The 576-nt window shown below is 34.7% G+C and overlaps 1 protein-coding gene across 4 annotated transcripts in view; it reads left to right on the plus strand.

The window, feature by feature from the left end:
- KRR1 (KRR1, small subunit (SSU) processome component, homolog (yeast)) overlaps positions 1-576 on the plus strand; it is a 40,467-nt gene that overhangs the window by 16,276 nt on the left and 23,615 nt on the right. For 2 of the 4 annotated variants that reach the window (XR_001513185.1, XM_015561337.1), the window contains 2 exons: positions 229-363; positions 555-576. The exons of 1 other annotated variant lie outside the window; for it this stretch is intronic. Coding sequence is in view for 2 of the 3 variants with exons in the window: in XM_015561337.1 (XP_015416823.1) it covers positions 229-363 (135 nt within the window). In the remaining variant the exon portion in view is untranslated. The remainder of the gene's footprint in view (positions 1-228; positions 364-554) is intronic. One more of the 4 variants, XM_015561338.1, reaches the window with a different exon arrangement.

Genomic DNA, 576 nt, shown 5'->3' on the forward strand with positions numbered 1-576 from the left:
AAATCAAGTAAGTATAATGGTTTCAATTGCCTGACTTTCTATATTCTCGTATGAAGATAATCAAGCATTCTTTATATTAACTGCCCAGCTTCTTCAACGAGGGAGTTGATAGAATTTTAGAGAGAGATTAATTCATAGTAATTAATGGTTAGATTGGGATAGGCTATATAAGTATCTAAGCTGAATTCATTTTTAGGCAGTTGCTTGTTTGCTCTTTTCTTTTTGTAGCATGTTAATGCAACCCTGGACCTGATCGAGGGCAGCATGACTGTTTGTACAACAAAGAAGACTTTTGATCCATACATCATCATTAGGATCAGAGACCTAATAAAACTATTAGCAAGGAGTGTTTCGTTTGAATAGGTAAATTTACACTTACAGAGATTCTGCTTTATTTGTGCCATTAGAGATGGTATAGCACTGCTTCTATTCATCCCTTCCCTTCCTCCATAGAGTTTTCATTATTCTGCTTAGACATCAGTGTGGGCTTTGGGGGGAAAAAAAAAGTATTTGTAAAGACTATCTTTTGAATATCTCTTTGTTTTTTTCAAAAGGCAGTATGAATTCTTCAGGATG

This window comes from Myotis davidii, unplaced genomic scaffold (assembly GCF_000327345.1).
Source record: "Myotis davidii unplaced genomic scaffold, ASM32734v1 scaffold54, whole genome shotgun sequence".
Lineage (NCBI taxonomy): Eukaryota > Metazoa > Chordata > Mammalia > Chiroptera > Vespertilionidae > Myotis > Myotis davidii.